The 16,507-nt window shown below is 38.4% G+C and overlaps 1 protein-coding gene across 7 annotated transcripts in view; it reads left to right on the top strand.

Annotated features, from left to right (window-relative positions):
- CFAP44 (cilia and flagella associated protein 44) overlaps nt 1-16,507 on the top strand; it is an 81,067-nt gene that overhangs the window by 28,086 nt on the left and 36,474 nt on the right. For 3 of the 7 annotated variants that reach the window (XM_080566704.1, XM_080566703.1, XM_080566709.1), the window contains exons 4-15: nt 4,479-4,565; nt 5,004-5,096; nt 5,873-6,044; nt 7,077-7,239; nt 8,302-8,404; nt 8,733-8,949; nt 10,452-10,566; nt 11,079-11,243; nt 12,465-12,620; nt 12,977-13,024; nt 14,042-14,141; nt 15,383-15,477. In XM_080566704.1, coding sequence (XP_080422830.1) covers nt 4,479-4,565; nt 5,004-5,096; nt 5,873-6,044; nt 7,077-7,239; nt 8,302-8,404; nt 8,733-8,949; nt 10,452-10,566; nt 11,079-11,243; nt 12,465-12,620; nt 12,977-13,024; nt 14,042-14,141; nt 15,383-15,477 — 1,514 coding nt within the window. Of the gene's footprint in view, nt 1-53; nt 260-460; nt 654-1,513; nt 4,217-4,478; nt 4,566-5,003; nt 5,097-5,872; nt 6,045-7,076; nt 7,240-8,301; nt 8,405-8,732; nt 8,950-10,451; nt 10,567-11,078; nt 11,244-12,464; nt 12,621-12,976; nt 13,025-14,041; nt 14,142-15,382; nt 15,478-16,507 lie in introns of those variants that run through there. The other 4 variants (XM_080566705.1, XM_080566707.1, XM_080566708.1 and 1 more) reach the window with 4 other exon arrangements.

Below are 16,507 nucleotides of genomic sequence, written 5' to 3'. Positions count from 1 at the left end.
TGTTTCTGGAGGAGATGGCGAGGACGGGGTTGAGTGCTGAGCTGAATTGTGCCCACAACGTGCATTACACTCGTGTGAAATGACCCCCGTGGGCACTGACCCCTCGCCACGCTGAGCAGCAGCCCTCCTGACGGCAGCCATGGGTCAGAACTGAAGACAACATTATCCATGGGACAAGTGGATACGGACAGAGACCTCAACACACGTTTTCGTCCAGGCTCTGCTGTCCTCAGAAACACTGACCACTGTGTGGGAGCAGGTAGGAAGGCAGCCCTGTGCTGTAAAGCTCGCCACGTTTCAACTGCGTTCGTGCATGTGAATACTTCAGAAAATATCTGAAGACGCTGAAAGTTTGGGGAATCAAGTAGGTTTCCCGCTTATTTTTTGAAAAGGCTGCCTGAAAGGTATCTTCCTTTTAAAAAAAAATGCCCCAAACCCACACAAAACCCCCTCTAAAGCATGGTGGGAGCAGCGCCACCGCGTGCCCCCCGCCCCACAGCCGTTAGCCCTGCTAACGGCCGCCGCCGCCTGCAGGCCGCCCCATCCGCGCGGCCTCTCCTCGCCGCCCCCCGAACTACATCTCCCATGGTGCTCCGCGCGCCGCCGGGGCCGTTGCCTGGAGACCGCGGACGCCGCGCTGGAGCCGGCCCCAGGTAGGGGGCGGCGGGGCTGGGCCCGTGGGGGCACCCCCCTGCCATAAGGGCACCCCCAGGCCGTGAGGGCAGCCCCAAAATCCCGGCAGTAAAAGAGGAGGGGAGCTCTGCAGCTGGCATGGGCAACCCCCTGCTGCTGAAACCTGGTGGGCTTTGTTGGCTTTGCCTCGCTGGGTGTGAAGGGGCAGTTAGTTTTACTGCCCGCTGCATCAGTGGCGTGCCGTTTGTGGCTGGGTTTTATGGTTTTCCTCTAGTTAATGAGTAACCGTGGTGATACCACACGTTTCGTGTTTTCGTTTAATAGAAAACTGGTAACTAACCTTTATTCGCAGGGCAGGCTTTCATAGACTTCACTCGTCTGCTTGCGTGAAGCAGAGCTAGCGCATCGGGATCATAAAAAAGGGCTGATTTAGTTGCCAGGCTGGAAATCAGAGTTTGGTTTTATTTCTCCCATTGCGTAGGAAAATACTTTGAATATACACAACAACAGTCAGGTTCTAAGCAGAGCTCTCCCATCCCCTTCTTTTCTCTCTCTGTTGGGTAACAAAAGAGATAACGAGGCTGTAATAAAGATGATGTGTCTCAGTCCTTCTTTGTAGCTCTGTCCTTGCTGCCTCAGTCTCTAGCTAGTAAATATTTTATATGCTTCACCTTAATTGCTGCAAGAATTGGTGTTGTCTGTTAATCTCCTCTCTCTCGAGTCTTCTATTATAAGAGACAGCACTGCTCTATTATGAAAAATTATTTCCTTGGGATTTTGGGTTGATTGCCTGGAACTGACTCTTAATAGTAAATTTGTGGTAATGCAGACACACAGTGGTACACAGACAGGACTGGATAGCTAAGCCTGACTTACAGTCATATATTTGTGTATATGAGCACTTAAAGATTTTAATTTCTTTTTGAGTGAAGTTAAGCTTTGCAAAACTCAGTTGTTTGCACATGTTCCTCTCATTGGCCCGGTAAATTGCTGTTGTGCTGTGATGTGGTCTGAAGGCTAAAAGGAATTCTTAGTCGTTGGATAGCATGGTGGTTTTCATAAAAAGAAGGAAAAAACAGAAAAAATAACTGAGAGGACTGTATCTTGAGTTAAACAAGCAGGACTTGGCAGATGGGGAGAAATCTGATATTTCCAAAGCAGAGCTAGACTTGAGGAAGACGCTTCAGTCTGGAACAGATGATAAGCATGTAATTCCCCATGGCAGACAACTCTCATGATAGCAGAGCATTTCAATCCTTAGGTCAGTGTTACCTCCAGGCCAGAAAGATAGCAGTGGCTAGCCGGTAAGGCTTATAGTACTGTGCTAAAAGGAGTCACAATTAGAATCTATAAAGGGAAACAGGGTGCTGGGATCAGCTGAGTTCCTTCACAAGGAATAAAAGCATAAATGAAACAATTGCCTGAGAAGAGAGTTCTCTTAATGCCCAAGTTTACTGAGAAATTTGTGAAGAAGCTTCTGTATGTAAGGGTTCTGTGTGGTGGCAAAACTGCCAACAAACGATCTTAGTTTTGAAATAACTGAGAGAACGTACCTGAATGAATGTATTTCTCCATTCTGAGGTGATCTGCGGCTTTTGAGAACGTAGCCAAGAGAACAGCAAAACTTCATTTTCCCTCAAATTGCCTAAGTTCACAGTTTATAGCACTGGCCACTGAATCAAAGAAAACCTGAATTCACTCCTGAGTGAATTGTCAGAAAGCAAGATGGTAGAACTGATGTGGATCTGGTAGAGTGTTCTAAGTCAGAATGTCGAATTACTAGGATTGGAGGGGAAAAAATAAAAGCATCGTGGTAAGGCATTCTGTATGATTAGGGTTGACAAAAATTTCTGATTACCAGCCTGTTTTTTCCCTGCTAGAATTGTCATATTAGCTTTACTTTCCACTATCTTGGATTTCAGAGAGATGCATACCGTTGTCACAGTGAACTTGCATGGAAGTTTTCTTGGATCAGTCAATCCACGAAACCCAGAATCCGCAACAAAAGTAGATGTCCCCCTCTTGAATTTCCTCACAGTCTTAAAATTCATTTTTTTTTTTTTTTTTGGCACAGTGTTTGAATGCCGTCACAGTAACATGCACAGTGAACATTGCAGTAGCTTTCTATAACTGGAACCCAGATATCGATGCAGGCAGAAATGTTCATACCCTCTTTCAGCCTAAAGCATTTTCCAGAGTTGAATTAATTTATAATGAAAACTACTCTAGTCTTAATTTTTAGAAGATAAATGATTGCTAATTAGTTACAATAATTTGAAATGTTATAGCACTTTTCTCTATGGATATCAAAACACTTTGCTAAGATGGGTAAGTATTATTATCTCATTTTTCACAAGAGATAAGCGAGACAGCCAAAGGTGAAACGGCTGATACAAATTGTTCACGTCTTTACAGGGTTTGGAGTGAGAATCCAGGTCTCTGAACACTCCACCATATTTTTATGCAACTAGTGTGAAACTATTCCTTCAATGACATCAGTTCTACTAGCTCACTAAAAACTCGTGAATTTCATTTAAATATTTGGAGATATATTGGAATTGTTTTCTTTTGATTTGTTTTCTGAATTTAAAACTTTCTGCATGGCTATTTTCAAGTTTTCCTCAGTGTTCCTGAGGGGTAAAAGCTCATTTTAAATCTTAAATGAAATTATGCAGCAAAGTCAGACTCTGGCAAAGCTTCAGAGCCTTCAGATGAAGATTGTGTAGGGTGGGTTGACCATGTAGTGACATGAATAACACATCTGCAATATTTCTTTGCCTTCACTGTCTTTCTGGAGGGTAGCATTATGTTTGGACACTTTGTTTTTCGTGAAATACCTAAAAAGACTGAGACACCTCAAAAGATCTTTTTCCAAATGGATTCTGACTCAATGCCAGAAACGAGAAATGCATTTTTAGGGACTCTCTCATGCTGTCAAAGTCCAGCTCACACATACAAAGAAATCTGTTTTCATTCTGGCTATATTCATTATTCTAAATATTTAGATTTCTTTTCATTCAACTAATGAATTTTCTGAATTCTGATCATATTTTACAGCTGTAGTATTTGTACAAAATTGCTCCCATGTTCATTTTAAGGGGTTTTTGTTTTTTGAAATAGATACCACATTTGAAATCAAAAAATGAACAAATTTAGAATAAACACAACACTTATCTTCTTTGGCTTCTTTCAGAGAAATTATATAAATGATCAACGTGCTTGGTTTGTGTTTGAAAATTTCCAATCTTTCCCAACCCAGAGGACAGGGGTAACTAGGGAAATTGTAGCACTCTGAAAATAATAGTCTGAAAGCTGAAGAATTGACAGAGGGAGTTAGTTAAGCAGTTTAAATTTTTTTTAAACTGTGTTAATTTTATTAACTCAGTATAGAATGTTTTGAAGAAAGTCTTTTTTTTTTTTTCCTTAAGGATTCATCTCTCCTGCTTCTCCATTCAAGATGTCTGATGATCCCAGAATATCTATCTACTGATATTTTTGTGAAGTCCACCAGAAAGGTGGAAGAACAGCTTTGTTCTCTCAGAAACAAATGTTACCCCAGTACCCTAAAGAGAAGCCCAAAAATGTGTGAATCTCTCTTCAGTTTCCCTTGTTACACAGTATTTAGATGAAAGTCTGTCTGTAGGGATGTATACAGAGGTTTAAAAACTGAAACAACAAATTCACCCTGTAAAGTAGGACAAATCCTAGGATTATTCATATTTGTAGTATACAGGCAGAACACAAATATTATATCTGGGAATCGCAGAGCATTTGAGAGGAAACGAAAATAGTCTAACTGGCAGATGAAGGCAAAAATACTAGAAATTCCTCTTTACTGCCACCAGGTAAAGAAGACATGCCATCTCCAGGTGAACAGGAGGGAGCAGATGAGAAGCCAGCAGAAGGTACACAGGCAGATCCCAGTGGTGTCCGTGAGTATTTTCTGCTGTTATATAGTGATTCCAGTACTGAACCTACAGCAGCTTCTGTCCAGTGTCTATTTGAGTCCACTCTGCATCTCATCTAACACACTAGATTTAGATATCATGGGTAACAGAATCCACTAGCGAGTCTCCTGTGGAACTTTGAAAGATTTCTGATGCTTATGTTGGCATATTACTTTTGGCATTTGTTTGATCTTTCTATTATACCTTTTTTCTGTTATGGGATGTGTTTCCTTCCTTCCTCCTCCTAAGTTTTAAAATATAGTTATCTGAAAGCAAACTTCTGCCTATACTTGATGCTAAGCAGCAGGAAGTCCATTTCTGGATAGAGGGGATTTTTTTTTTTTTTTTACTTCTATAGAACTGTTTTAAATTAGTCAAATGAATTCATACCCAAGAGACAATGATCCCAATTTTCCTTTGCAGAAGAAAGCAGAACTAGTCTTCCAAAGGAGTCACCAACTGCAGAGGAACAGGAGGAGGATGTGGAGGAAGTGGAATCAGACACAGAGAGCATTGGTGGGTACTGCTTTCCACTGAAGAGATGTTGGCTTGAACTTAAAAATCCCACTGCTTTCTAGTTTTCCTTTTTTGGCTGCTGTTGTTATGAACAGCATCCCAGACCAGTGCCATCAAACTGCAGCTGAGTTTCACTGCTCATTTTCTGTTGGCTTACGTCATGTACTTCATTTCACTCCTTCCCCTTGCTGGTATCTGACCCCTCTGTTGGTTGAGGAGAAAAAAAATTAACGTAAGGTGAGAAGCTTGCAAAGTAGGTAATAGGAATTCAGTCTGAGGTATCTAACTTGAATGCACTTTTAACAAGTGCTTATGACTAGTTGGCAGTATTCTGCATCACAGTGAAGAACTATGCTTGGTCACATATCAGCAGTATGCGTTTTCTGGGACAATGATGACTTATGGTGGTCTGCTCTATGTGAAAGAGCAAACAGTATGTGCTTTTACTTGTTGTTTTCTATGACTATGTGCATTCAGTAGCTGCTGAAAAGAGATATTTACAATACTATTTGGTTTCTAAAGCAGAGACCTAAATACCAAAGAAAGCTGAACTACTTCGGTATTAAAAACAATGTTTTTTAAAACATTCTCAATCTTTTTTTCCTGTAAGTTCTTCAAATTTGAGTGTTAACAGTGAAGTCTTTAAAAGCTGGAGGGAGGGCTTGCTATAGGCTGTTCAGGACAGGTTGTCACTAAGACAGAATGCCCCCCGTTTTCAGCTATGCTGATTTATGCTGAGTATAAATTTTCTTTATATTCCCACTTTTGACATGCAGAGGATGACTTGGAAGAAGAAGATAGTGCTGAAGTAGCCCCAAAGGCAGAAAAAAGGCCTGAGAAGATAGAACAGAAAATATCGGAAACTTTCTTCTATAACTGTGAAGATGTATATTCACGGCCGTTTGTCACTGAAGACTCTGGGATACCAATTAACCTTCTTACTCTTGAGTATCCTTTCTGTTGAGGCTGTACAGATTTAAAGCTAAGGATTTCTTAATACATGTTCTTAAAATTATACATGTATAATGTGGAGTACCCTCTGTGGTGTTAGTGGGATACCTTTGGCTGAAACATAGTTAAGAATCCTAACCAGTCATGGTCCTGGATGAATTTAATCTTAAACATTTACTTGACCTCATAAATACTTCTTATTAGGCATAATTATTACTTTAGTAAGTACTCCCATATAACTAGGTCAGTCAAGGTAATGTGATTAGGCAGAGAACTAGGGTAAGAATATTCCCAGCAAAGCTCTGCCTTTATATATTGTTGTTCCCCAAGCAGCTGGGGGTGAGTACGCACGAGTATACCTCGTATTTCTTCACAGAACTGCTAAGGAAGAAGTGCAGAAGAAACTATGTAGATTTGTAGCCTGCTGCTCAAAAGACCTAGCCTGGGTGGAATGAAGGAAGCGATGCCAATCAATTGAGAGCTATAATAAGTTCTTTGCTAGGTACAGTCAAGTTGGATATGATATGTGACTTTTACAAGTGTTGGTGGCTTTCTCTGCAGACACAGTCAAGTTGCTGCTTAAGACTGGATTTTCCCTGCTCTACATCTGCCTTGTAGACATTTAACAAGTGAGCCTGAGTAGCTCCTTGGTTTGAACTCTCAACTGTAGAAAAGTTACGAGTAATCTGATGCACATTTCTTATACTTTGTTTGAAAATGGGTTGCTAAACTGGTAGAATATGAATTCCTTGCAGCCCCAAAGAGTCCAGCAGAGGCAAGAAGTGTACCCTGTAATGGAGATGGAAGGATGGATCACAAGTTTTAGAAGGTCTACACTTCTGCCTTCCCCTCAATTATAGAGACTTCATATAGTTTACCTTCACTGTGTATTGAAGAAAACTGTTGCCATCAGCCTTTTAGTCACCAGGCTCAGTATTCGTCTCAGTTTTGGTTTAAGCATTTCTGTCCACTTAGTAAGCTTTTCTAGAAAGCCAGTGTCAAATCTTTTCCTTATTACATTGTTCTCAGACATTCTTTTGGATATGACTGCAAAAGAAGTGTAAACCTGATGGTGATGGATAGCCAAACACTGCTATATATAGCAGGCAACCAGGTAGTGCTCCTGGACCTGAAAAATGAATCTCAAAGTTATCTCCGGAGCAGCAGTGGAGGTGGAATTGGGTTTATAACGGTATGGCTTTTTTTTTTCTTTTCTTGTTTTAGGATGCTAGTCCCTCTCTATAAAGGGACATGGTCTCTTGGTTGCTTGATGGGGTGTTCTGTAGTTGCACATGCATATACGTAAGAAAATGGTACAGATTAAATGGGTGTGTGGACCATGCAGTGCAAGCTACTCAGCCTGTCAGTATGATTGGCAGAGCACAAATATCTGCGTACCTGTCTCAGGCCCAGGTACCTTAAAGGACTGACAGGTGCCAGCTAGGATTCATTTTAGGCCCTATTACATTCTTATTTTTTTATTTTAATATTTTGGCTCATACCAAATTTTTTTCTTGAACACTTTAATTTCTCCTGTTCACAGCTGATACTAATTTAGTGTCTTGCCTGCAGTTAAAATTTAGAAAATTAAGTACCTAGATAAACGAAGAGAAGAAGTATCTTGTTTCACTCTAGTAAACTCCTATGAAAAGTTTGAATCTCAAATGTTTTCTCTGGTTTTGTGGCACCCTTCCCTGTGAATAGCTCTGCCATCTCTCAGTTGTATTCCATATGAGCATGTTGTATTCCATATGAGCAAGGCTTTCAGGATACCAGCCTCAGACTGTTCTGCTCCATTGTAAGCAGCCTTTTCTGGAAAATTATGCTACATCTGTCTATCTTCAGAACAACGTAATTCAGGATGTCTTTTCTGCAGCTTTCCACATGGATGGCTGCTGACCCAAATGATGCACATGGTACAATCAGCCGGTGGGTTGAGTGAGGTAGAAATATCAAAAGGATGCATAATAAAGGAGATTATTGTACAGTTTCACAGTTTGTCATGATTCTGCAGTATATGCACAATAATCCCATTTTGTGTGCATAATGGTTTTACCATTGTGTTTGTATAGTGACTTTGTTCTGGTATTGAGCAATAGATTGGCAGTTGTTCAGGATAAACATACAGAAAAATGCAACCTAGTATGTAAAGCAATATCTTTTGACTAATGTGTGAGCAAATACAATAACTTAACTAGCAGAATAAAGACAAAGATGTCTTTACAACATGCAACAGGACTTTTGCTTTTTCAAGGCACACCCTACTAAGCAGTACTTCGCAGTAGGAGAAAAAGGAGAGAAACCAAACCTCATCATCTACGACTATCCTTCACTGAGGCCCTACAGAATACTACGAGGTACTGTAAAAAGTACTATTTTCATTTTACACAAATGGGCCAGCGTTTATAGATCCCAGCAGATGGAGTAGTGGTTCACTTTAAGTTTAGAAAGAATTACAACCCTTTGGTACTTCACAGCAGAGTAGGAAACACTGGTTTCCAGCTTTTTCATTATTGGACAGGAGAAAGCCTTTATTCAGTAGAAATAACAAACTGAGAACTGTTAAGTAGTGGAAAAAAACCACAACAAACTGCAGTGAATGTTGAGCGTCTTTTAAACATATTTTTCTATTGTTTTTTCCTCTTTTCCATGCATGTGTGGATTGGGACTTGTACATTTCTTCAGGTGGAACAGAGAAAGCCTATGTTTTTGGCGATTTCAACCGTGCTGGCACTTTGCTGGCTAGTATTGGAAGCAGCCCTGACTACATGTTGACTATCTGGGACTGGAAACAAGAAAAGATTGTGTTAAGGTCAAAAGCTTTTTCACAGGATGTTTACAGGGTCACATTTTCTCCTGATAACGAGGAACAGCTAACTACAGTGGGAGTAGGACACATCAGGTAGGTTTGCCAATTATTATTAATACATATCAACTCTAAAGTCATAATGTCTAGATGATGACTAGCAGGAATGTATTGTTAGCAAACATTCACCAGCAGTGAATGTTATTTTACCTATTGCAGTTACAAAAGAAAGTCCTTCAGCCAGTGAAGTCTTTTAAATGTCTTTGCTGTCGATGATGCTTAGCATTGGATATCTATTCTAATGGCTCCATTTTTGTAATTCCAACAAGCATTGGGGAGACTTAATACAAAAATATGTACATATACATGTCTTCTAGCTGTTAATGTAGCATGCATGCCTCCTTTGCCATCTGGGCTTTCTACCTTTGATTTATTGAACTCAGCTGCTGTTTGGGCAGACATTAGAACTGATTTCCATGTCATGGATCAGAAAGCCACTGATACCACCAAAAACTCACAAGGAACTTTACAAAAGGTATATTTCCATACACTGCCTCCATTGGTAAGTTCATGGATTCTTTTGTAATAAAATAATAAATGAGAGCTTTAAACCTTTTGGGACAGGGACTAGCTTTGTGCTCTGTGTTTATCCAAAGTTCATTGTTAAAACAGCAGTGACTTAAGATATGACTTGGATGCTATTGTAATAGAAACGATACTTTTATAAAATTTCTCTGAATTTTATAGAGGATTCAGATCAAAATCTGAGATGTGCTCTATATTTTGGTTGCAAGGTGGGTCTGAAACAAGAAATCACTTATTTAGACCAAGAATGGAAGTGGTTTAGAATATATTATTTATGGAAATCTGACAAAACAAACTCTCTTATAAACTTTCTTTTGAGTTAAATGCTATGAATAAACTCTGATATAGCTTTGTAACAGAGATGTACATGACACTTAATATGGATGTGGGCTCAAATTCCAATTTCTAACACCTATCTTAAATGTAATGTCTCCTGCACCATCCCTATTTGCTGTAGATGTTATTTTTTCTGTAATGCAGTAATTTAAAGCTATCTTTTATACTGCTAAAATAATATAATTAATTAGGAATAGCTTTGAAGATCTATGATAAAAGTTTTTGCTCACTGAGATTTTGCAGTCATGCTCATGTGCATGGTGGTACTTGTATGAAATTTAGCGAGGAACTTAGTCCCTTGGATTTACAAAGTTGAACATCATACAGTGGAGATAGCAAGACTATAATAGATGTTATTATAGTTACATGTATTGGTTGTATCAGGAAAGATATAGCTATGTGTTTTACACTTGTTTTAAATAATAGCTTAGTCTTCATTCTACCCAAGCCAAATCCTTCTCCCAGGTTTTTCATGGAGGTAGGATATGGAAAAGTTTGTGAGGTTACAAAGTTATATCTCATTTTAAAAAGAAAAAACCAAGGTCTCCTGTGGAAAAAAGAATAATAAATGAACATCATAAAACGGCATCCCTGGTAAGATTATTATAATGTCTGAGAGAGTAAAGAGCATGTCTAGGAAGCCTTTTGTCAGAGAGGGATGTGTTTTCTATACTCAGGTTCTGGAAGATGGCTCTCACATTCAGTGGTCTCAAGTTGCAAGGAGCCTTGGGCAGGTTTGGAAAAACATCAGTGACTGACATTATAGGGTATGTGGAGCTACCTGATGGGAAGGTAGGTCAGAACAATTTTAATTGATTTTATGTTCCCTCTCAGGTTTTGATATATAGTCTACTGAGTTAGTTGGAGAATTACTATTTGCTTCTAAGTGATATGAATTAGACCCTCAGTGCACTGCTCTGATGAGCTAATATTGACATTAATTTGCCAAAGAAAATGCTTGCATTGTAATAATTGAAAAGTATGGTTAATATTGTAATTCCCAGACAGAAGATCTCTGTTGGCTTAGAGCTGAGGCTTCTCTAATGGGATAGTGAAAACCTTAGTGTACAGAAATATAAAGTGTGTTAGCCCTAATCTCAACCATTTCAGTGCATGTAAATGATGTCATATTCCTAAAAAGGTGAATTGTGTCTCCCTTTACACCTTCTCTTGGAAATATCTGTACATTGCTATTAATTTAATGCTTTTGTAGAAGGAAGCCACAAATGTTAACCATATTTTTGCGTATATTTCTGTATGGTTAAGGGCAGGTGCTTAAGTGCTTCTCTTCCTCTGCATTGAAGGTTATCTCAGGGGCTGAGTGGGGCAACTTGCTGCTCTGGGAAGGGGGCCTCATCAAAGTAGAGCTCTGTCGAGCTGGACACAAGCCTTGTCACGCTGGCCCTATCACCCAGTTAGTTTTGGACGAAGGAGAACTTACCACTGTTGGACAAGATGGCTTCATTCGGGTGAGTTCTTTTGCTCTGCCTTTAGGTGTGCAAATTTTTGGTCAGGAGGTAATTTATTTATTTATTTATTTATTAATTTCTGGAGCTCATTTATAGGGGCATTTTTGCATTACAGTTGCTTTATGAGAATGACTCTTTTTTAGAACAGAATACAGACACATCTCCAGTGTAAATGTTTGAATCAAGTATTGTTTACACAAAATTTTTTGTTTCACAGTGGTAAATAAATCACCTTCTACTAAAATAAATCAAAATAATTTTCAGTGATTCTCTAAAAGCTTCCCTGCATTCTAACACTTTTTTTCATATGTTGTTTTGGTTAATCTTTATAATTTTCAGACCTAGTGTTACATTGGTGTTATTTCAAACGATAAACTATGGCAATACTTGAAATACATTTTCTGATTATTTTAATGCTGAGGTTATTAGAGTTATTAGTTAATTTCTATTTCATTTAACCTCAGAGATACATGCAATGAAACACAGGAACAATCAAAAGAAAAAGCATCAAGCATCCTGAAGTTAACACACAATCCTATAAATTAAGGTCAAAATGGTTTATGTATCTAGACCAGTTTCTGATCTCATCTGTCAATTGTCAAGGATTTTGCTATCTTGTTTACTTGCTCTTTAAGGGAAGACGTGTCTTCTGCTCATGTTCTATAGACCCAGATAATCATCAGGAAGCTATTCTAGACAACACAAGGTTCCAAACACCCTGTTTTTGTTGTTGTATTTCATAAATCAATCTTAGCCCATTAGGAAAACTCACTTGATTCCAAGGTGCCAACTGATCTATACCGCAGAGAAGAACATGGATGCGTTGGATTTCCCATTCTTTCTTCCATGCTGCTTCAGTATGAGCAATGCTCTGAGCTGTCAGATATCATTTAATTTCTGTAGCTCTGAGGTTGCTACGTGTAGTTCTGCCAGTGCCAGGGCTGTATTTAATCTATTGTTATATCAGAATTGGAGAGGGAACTTTTGCATATACTTTACATTGCACCCAATTGTATGAGATAATATTTGCTGATTCACTGTTTTAGGTTAGATTCAGAACAGCGAGGCATATGTGACAGGTGTCATCTTCACCTATAGATTCTACCCTCCCCTGGTTTCTTATTATTTTGAATTTCCATATTAATTGTATATGAAAACATAATCTGACCTAATAAAAACCCAGTCTCTTTTTTTCCCATTTTTTGTTTTCATTCCATGAAGGTGTGGAATTTTGAGACAATAGATGCTGCTGATTGTGTGGATGACACAGGGTTATTGGAGGTGGAGCCTATGAATGAACTTCACGTTGGCAGGAACGTCAGTCTGAATTTCATGTCAAAAGTTCATGACAGTGGACAGCCCATTTGGTATGCTCAGGTAAAATACACTCAAGTACGTACAGCCCTGTGGAGAAACACAGAATGAGAGAAGTAATGCTTGGTTATAGCAGGAGTACCTTACAGGTCAGTATATCTCTTTTCTGTAGATTTCGATCTTGGTAATATGTGAGACTATGACTTGCAGAGCCAGAGCTGCATAAGTGTAGGAGAATGTCAAAATCTATTATCCTGAACTGATGGAGAGGACTGATAGGACCAATAGCACTACCTTCTGTGATTTCAGTTTCACCATGATAATCATTGAGGAACTTTTAAGGAGTGCTTGTGGGCAATTTTACTTCCATGTTGAGTTTGAAAATATTCAGGTTACATGTTTTGGTTTTGCTTCTTCAGGATGCCAATGGAGCAATCTGGAAGCTAGATTTGACTTTTTCAAATATGGTAAGTTCATTTTTGTTTTTCTTCTGATTTATTTCAATTCCTTTGCAGTTACTTTATTTAATTATATGGGATTCATCTACAATGAAGTTTGTGTTTCCAGCACAGCTGGAAATTTTAGCATTGATAAGATCTTTCTTCTTTAAAAAATATTTTCATAACATTATTGACTATAATGATTGTGCAGGATTATCAAAAGTCATTATTGATTTTTGCTTCCTTAATTTGAATTTGGCAACTAAAATTTATCATAAAGGAATTTTATTTTCATAAACTGGAAATAAAAGTTGCATGAGTGCAGGAAGTGAGTTCAAGGAGTACTTACGTACCCTATCTAGTTAGGTGTATTTGAAAGAGTCATTACTGTTGCCTGTAAATGACATGAAGAACTAGGAAAAACAAGGAGAAGATGAAGTGCACTTGATATGTTTTATCCAGTTGGCTACAAGTATTACTGCTGGAGATGTTTTTGATGATGAAAGAAATAACAAAGGTAAAATGGGGGCATTTAGTTTTTGCTCCAGAATACGTTGAAGTAAATTGGAATTTTCCCTTTGATTGGAATAAAGTTCTGGGCTAACAGATAAATAATGTTCCAAGAATTTCATGGTAAAAAGAGATGTATAAAACATGATATAAAAATTAACGTAAAAGATACATGACAAAAACTACAATTCCTTGGATGATGAAAAGATTTCCAAGGCAGTATAAGCCTAGGACTGGGAGCATTTTCTTTGCCTTTAGAGCAACAACTCTGTACTGAAAATATTAATTTCAGGTCTGAAACCACTCAATGAAAGTGGTTTTCCTGTATTTCCCCTTATTTACACATAGAAAATGATGGGATTTTGAAACAGCTTAATGTTCTTATACTAATTCGTTCATGATCTTCTTATGAACATTTGATTTTATTCTTTTTTAAACAAGGAACTCATGCCTGCCAAAGGTACAGTTGCTAATAACTTACAAGTGCAACTCCAGCACATAGCAGAATTTCTGGTTTTCTCTTTTGCACTACAGACCCGTGATCCAGAGTGCCTGTATACCTTTCACTCCGGAAGGATTGAGGCTGTGAGTGTCTCTCCTGTGACATACCTTATGGCCACCACTGCTCTCGATCGTAAGTAATTCCTTTCCTCCGATACCACTGTCATCATTGTTTTTGCAGAGCAATGATGCTATGTTTGGAACTACTCTGTTTTGAATTGCAGTTGTGTATTTGCTCTTGAAAAGTCCATTTACCATCAACTGTTATTCTTGGATCAGTTCTTTTACAGTTAAGACAAAACATCAAAGTTTTGAAATAATACTCTGGGAATGCTTAATCTTATAAGCCTGGGATATTAATGAGAGAAATTTTTAATGGGAAGCTTTGTAAATTCTGTTTGTTTTGAAGGAACAGCTGGAAAGACAACATTTGTATTGAATAACAGCATTTGTATTGAAGCTTCTGGATTGATAAGTGTTGGGATCTTTATTTTATAAGAAATTACATACATTTCTAGTATTGTGTAAGTCGTTATGAATAGTAATATTTGTGGCTTTCTTAGAAAATGCAATAACTATCTTGCTCTCAACAACAGCTAATGTGTAATGCCAGACATTAATTTAACTTATATAGATACAGCTATTTAGGCTTCTTACTGTTAGCTTTACCATGGTTTGAAAGAAGAACCACAGGCCAGAGCATTAACAATGTCATTCATGCTGCTCAGAAAATGCTACAAGGTCTTTAACTCAATTCTTGTCAGCCGTATCTTGTCGTTTGCCTGTGTTATACAATATATATGCACTTCTAGCCTGAAGACAAACTTGTACCAGTTGAGCAAATGATACTTAGGATATATGCCATCTGGAATGGAATTTTATGCAGACCAATATATGTATCTACCAATCTGTTAATTTCACCTTTGATGAAAATGGATTTTTTTTGGACAACCTCCCATTTTCATCCATTTAAATATTTTGCTCCTTAGGCAATTCCAGCTATTAGCGTATCATCTTTTCCTATGTTGACAGTACAGATTTCCCTTAGAGTAGGCCACAGTCCTGTGATTACTCAAAAATTGCACATGGTGGTCAGCATGGGACTTCTTACTACACCCCTCAGCTGTGACAACTCACGGGAGTGTGTAAGCTAAAGAGTGAAGAAAGCTTATGTTTTGTTGATGAGCACCATGATAGCTGTGGTACTCTGTAATCACCAGGAATGTCTTTCCAGATGGACGTTTGATACTCAAAGAGAAAAATTAATAACTTTCCATCCCGCCTTTCATTCAAATAAATAGACGTTTCACCATGAATCTTAAAATGGAAATGACACTGCAAGAAATAAATTCCTGTTGTTTCCTTTCCACACAGGGTCAGTGCGTATCTATGATTTCACCAGCAACAGGCAGCTGGGTGAAATTCAGTTTAAACAAGGAGGAACAGCACTGACATGGGCACCTCGTGTTGTAAGTTTTTTCTTTTGTGTGTGTTAAGAAAAAATCATAAAGGGCCTATGAGCCTGCAAGCATAAAGAAAGGTGCTCACAATATAAAACCTTAAAGAAGTTACTGTTTAGACCATGCTGGAATTTACTGTAGTAGCATGTGTGCATAAGCTTTTGTAGTAGTATGTATATATACAGTATATATATGCACAGTTTGACTTTACTGTGGATTGTCGTGTATCCAGCTTTGTGTCTTTGTGAGATTTTAAAATCAGATCTCTGTATGCAGTCCAGGAAGAAATGATAGTTTATAGGCTAACAGCTTCTATTTAATCCAAGCCAAGTAATTGTCAATTAAAATGAGGTAGTTAACACATTTCAAAATGACAGCACAGACAATCCACAAACATTTGGAGATTAATCATAAAAAAATGTCACCAGAACTGATCATTTGTAGAGTGTGGGGTCTATCAGTTTTAGACATATTTGCTAATTTTAATTAAAGTAGTGTCTAGTTATGTTCTTAAGGAAACATAGCAAGCCTGGCAGCTTCGTTGAAAGCAAATTTATGGAGGAGAGTGCTTTACTTGAATTTCCAAGGCAAGGGTAGTCATCATTATAGTCTTGTGACTATAATTCTTGTCATGCAGACCTGCAGGGATGCTATTAGGTGATGACCTCTACATTCAAGAGGTAAGCTGATCACCACAATAAATTGTACATTACAAAACTGATTCAGATCAGTTTTACAAAAGTTAGTACTAAGCATAGGCTGAAAAAATCAGAAGTACTTAGTCTAGCTAGCTTCTTTTAAAATCCTATTAGATACGTACCCGTAGTTTAAAGTGCTTGAATGTACTTGAAAATTTGTGCTAAGAAAATTTTGTCCCATGTGTTTTGAAACACCTGTATCCTGTTACATCCTCATAGGCAAGCTGGCAAAGTGCAGGTTAGGTAAGTGAACAGTGACATGGATTTTAAACTGCCTGAATGGCCAGGCCCCAGAGGGTAGTGATTAGCAGCACAAAGTCCAGTTAGAAGCAAGTCTCTAG

The sequence above is a fragment of the Anser brachyrhynchus genome (assembly GCF_964034855.1).
Source record: "Anser brachyrhynchus genome assembly, chromosome: 1".
Classification (NCBI taxonomy): domain Eukaryota; kingdom Metazoa; phylum Chordata; class Aves; order Anseriformes; family Anatidae; genus Anser; species Anser brachyrhynchus.
Note: the sequence above shows the minus strand (reverse complement) of the source record. Positions and strands in the feature narration are given on the sequence as shown.